This window comes from Durio zibethinus, chromosome 12 (genome assembly GCF_047325235.1).
Source record: "Durio zibethinus cultivar Kanyao isolate XHJ-2024 chromosome 12, ASM4732523v1, whole genome shotgun sequence".
Classification (NCBI taxonomy): Eukaryota; Viridiplantae; Streptophyta; class Magnoliopsida; order Malvales; family Malvaceae; genus Durio; species Durio zibethinus.
In genome coordinates, this window is record NC_143173.1 from 8,004,183 (window position 1) to 8,007,480 (window position 3,298).

The 3,298-nt window shown below is 33.9% G+C and overlaps 1 protein-coding gene across 1 annotated transcript; it reads left to right on the plus strand.

Moving 5' to 3' along the window:
- Window positions 1–648: 648 nt before the first annotated feature.
- Window positions 649–3,298, plus strand: LOC111297180 (uncharacterized). The gene is made up of 2 exons (XM_089769272.1): window positions 649–2,942; window positions 3,167–3,298. The coding sequence occupies exon 1, from the start codon at window positions 913–915 to the stop codon at window positions 2,704–2,706; it is 1,794 nt and encodes a 597-aa protein (XP_089625398.1). The 5' UTR covers window positions 649–912; the 3' UTR covers window positions 2,707–2,942; window positions 3,167–3,298.

Sequence of the window (3,298 nt, forward strand, 5' to 3'; positions counted from 1 at the left end):
ATGTTGATTAGATACTAAATCAAAAAGTTTAATCATCACCAATAACATCAAGGTACTCAAGTTGCATTTGAATTAACTAGCTAGGCTAGTATAGAGCAAAATATGCTTCAATCGCATTATATTTTTGTTTGGAGAATAATGATGTGGCATGATAGGATTTAACTAACCATACCAGAGCTCTTTTTAACGGTCCAGTGAAATTGATTTCTTCCAACCACAACATTTTTTTCTTTTTATGCCCCTCTTTTTGTTTTTTTTTCCTTTTTACTTTCTAAGCTACATTGTAATGATTAAAACATCCTTATAAGTTAATAACGTTTATCATTTCACTTATTTTTAGTATTTTGTTAATTTATTTTTAAAATTTTTTACATGACAATCTTAATTATTATTTTAATGAACTTAATACGTGTTAATATTTTGATTTAATAAATTCTTAAAATTTTAAATATTAAATAATATTAAAATATACATAAAAATTAATTTATTATTACACTTTTAGATTAATGTCTTTAATTTTTTTTACTATAATTTATTTTATCAACACCATTGTTATTGAATCTAAATATATATTTCACTACTAATTATAATTACATTCTTATAATTACTAATTTTACTTTTAATATTATTCTCAATCTCATCTGACATAATTTTACTATTCATCCACGTAAATTATCAATTGAATATCCACGCTAGAATAGATAAGATTTCGAATGATAAATCAGAAGCAACCCTAAATTAACCATACCCGAACCCGACTTTCGTAACAAGTAAAATGATTTAAATGGAACGCGTCAATTTGGCGTGGGTCCGAAATCAAGTTTTGATTTTTGAGCACAAGTTATTATTTGATCGCGGTGCGTGGCTGCCTCATCCGATTAGGAAGCAGCTGAATCCATTTTTTCTCTTTTGATGACGATGATGATGATGAGGGGTTGGAGAAGCTCTTCTCTCTCATCTTTTTTTTCTGCCTTTGATCATCTTCGACAATCGGAATCGGGTAACCCTAGAACTGCCACTTCTCTCTTTTATTCCCAAATATCTTATTTCTTTGCTAACGATTGTAAGAAGAAACTCAAGTATGTGTTTGATCGAATTGATGGTGCCTTAAACAAGTTTGATCAGATGCTACATATGCATCCACATCCTTCTATTGTGGAATTTAATCAATTATTAGGGGCCATTGTTAGAATGAAGTATTATGAAACTGCGGTCACTCTGTTTAGACAAATGGAATTAGTAGGAATTTATCCTAATGTTTGTACTCTCAGCATTTTGGTAAATTGTTTTTGCCGCTTGCATCGTGTGGATTTTGGGTTTTCGGTTTTGGGGAAGATGTTGAAGTTGGGCATTGAACCAAATACTATAACACTCTCCATTTTGATCAATGGACTTTGCATTGGGGGTAAAATAGCTCAAGCTGTGAGGTTGTTTGATGACATGATTCGAGAAGGGTATCAGCCTAATTTAATCACTTATACTACGATAGTAAATGGTCTTTGTAAAATAGGTGAAACTATTCGGGCTATTAGATTGCTAAGGACTATGGGACAAGTAGGTTATGCACCTAACATTATAACATACAGCACTATCATCGATAGCCTTTGTAAGGACAAGAATGTGACCGAGGCTTTGAAGCTTTTCTCAGAAATGAGAGGTCAAGGCATTCCACCTAATGTTGTCACTTATAGTTCCTTAATTCATGCTATGTGTAATTCATGTCAGTGGAAGGAGGTCACAAGATTATTGAATGAAATGATGGCGAACAATTGCAAACCTAATGTCATCACATATAATATTCTGGTTGATGCCCTTTGTAAAGAGGGTAGGACTTTAGAGGCTCAAGTTATTTTTGAAAGAATGATTCAACAAGGTGTTGAGCCTAATATAGTTAGCTATAGTTCATTGATGGATGGCTATTGTTTGCGAGGTGAAATGGATACGGCTAGAAAATTATTCAATTCAATAACTAACAAGGGTTGTGTACCTGATGTAGTTAGTTACAGCATCATTATCAATGGATATTGTAAAGCTAAAAGGATTGATGAGGCAATGGAACTTTTTCATGAAATGACTCAAAATGGGTTAATCCCTGATGCTGTTACTTACAGCTCTCTTATAGGTGGCATGTCACAGGTTGGGAGACTTGCAGCTGCACAAGAACTTTTCAAGGAAATGAGTGCTCGTGGCCTAGTTCCAGACACGATCACTTACGGTACTTTGTTGGATGGCTTATGCAAGTGTGGTTGTATTCATGAGGCATTGGGACTTTTTCATGTAATGCAGAATAGTGGGTTGGAACCTAACATTGTCCACTATTCTATCTTAATTGATGGCTTGTGTCAAGTTGGGCAACTCAAAGTTGCAAGGAAATTATTTGGTGCACTCAAACTCAAAGGGATACACCCTAATGTTTACACTTATAGTATAATGATCAAGGGACTTTGTAACGAAGGGCTACAGAATGAAGCATACGAACTGTTTAGTAAAATGGAAGTGGATGGTTGCATTCCAAATAGTTGCTGTTATAATGTAATGATTAAAGGATTTCTTCAAAACAATGACACATCAAGGGGAGTTCAAATTCTTCGTGAAATGGTTAACAGAGGATTTTCTCCAGATGCATCCATAGCAGCCATGCTAGTGGATCTACTATCTAGTGATTCAACGGGAGAATATTTTCGTGCACTAGTTCAGAAACTTTGAAGACTATCAGAGTGCTAATATGGAGTAATTTCTTCCCAGCCAATATTGGTGCAATAAATCCAAACAAGTTTTAAAATCTGTAAGGGCTGCTAATAAATATCTAAGCAGTTCCTAGTTCCATCATATGAACTTCATAAAGAAGTTAGTATTTTTACTCCTTGATTAGGCATTAGGCAGCTTGCAAGCATATTATTAAATACAGGAAGAAGGCTGATTTGGAATTTTGCGGCCTGCAGGTACTCTTTTTTCTTCAGTTTTTCTCTTCTTTTTTTTAGGGCTCCTATAGGCATAATACGGTTGGGTACTATTAATGGTTTACCATTCATTCGAGTTTTATAATCATACTGTCCAGACTCCAGATACATGAAACAAAGATAATTTCAATTTGATGCTTATGGTAGTTTTGAATCTGTTTGTTTCGATGATAACTAAAATAAAATATGGTCATGCTCAATTGCAGGGGTTGCTTATGAACATGGAGTCAATACAATGGTAAGATCATAGCCCACTCAAGCTTTTCTCTTTCCCCTTTTTTCCTTTTGCAAATGCAAACCAATATTGAGAGAATTAATGAATGAATTTAAATTTGACA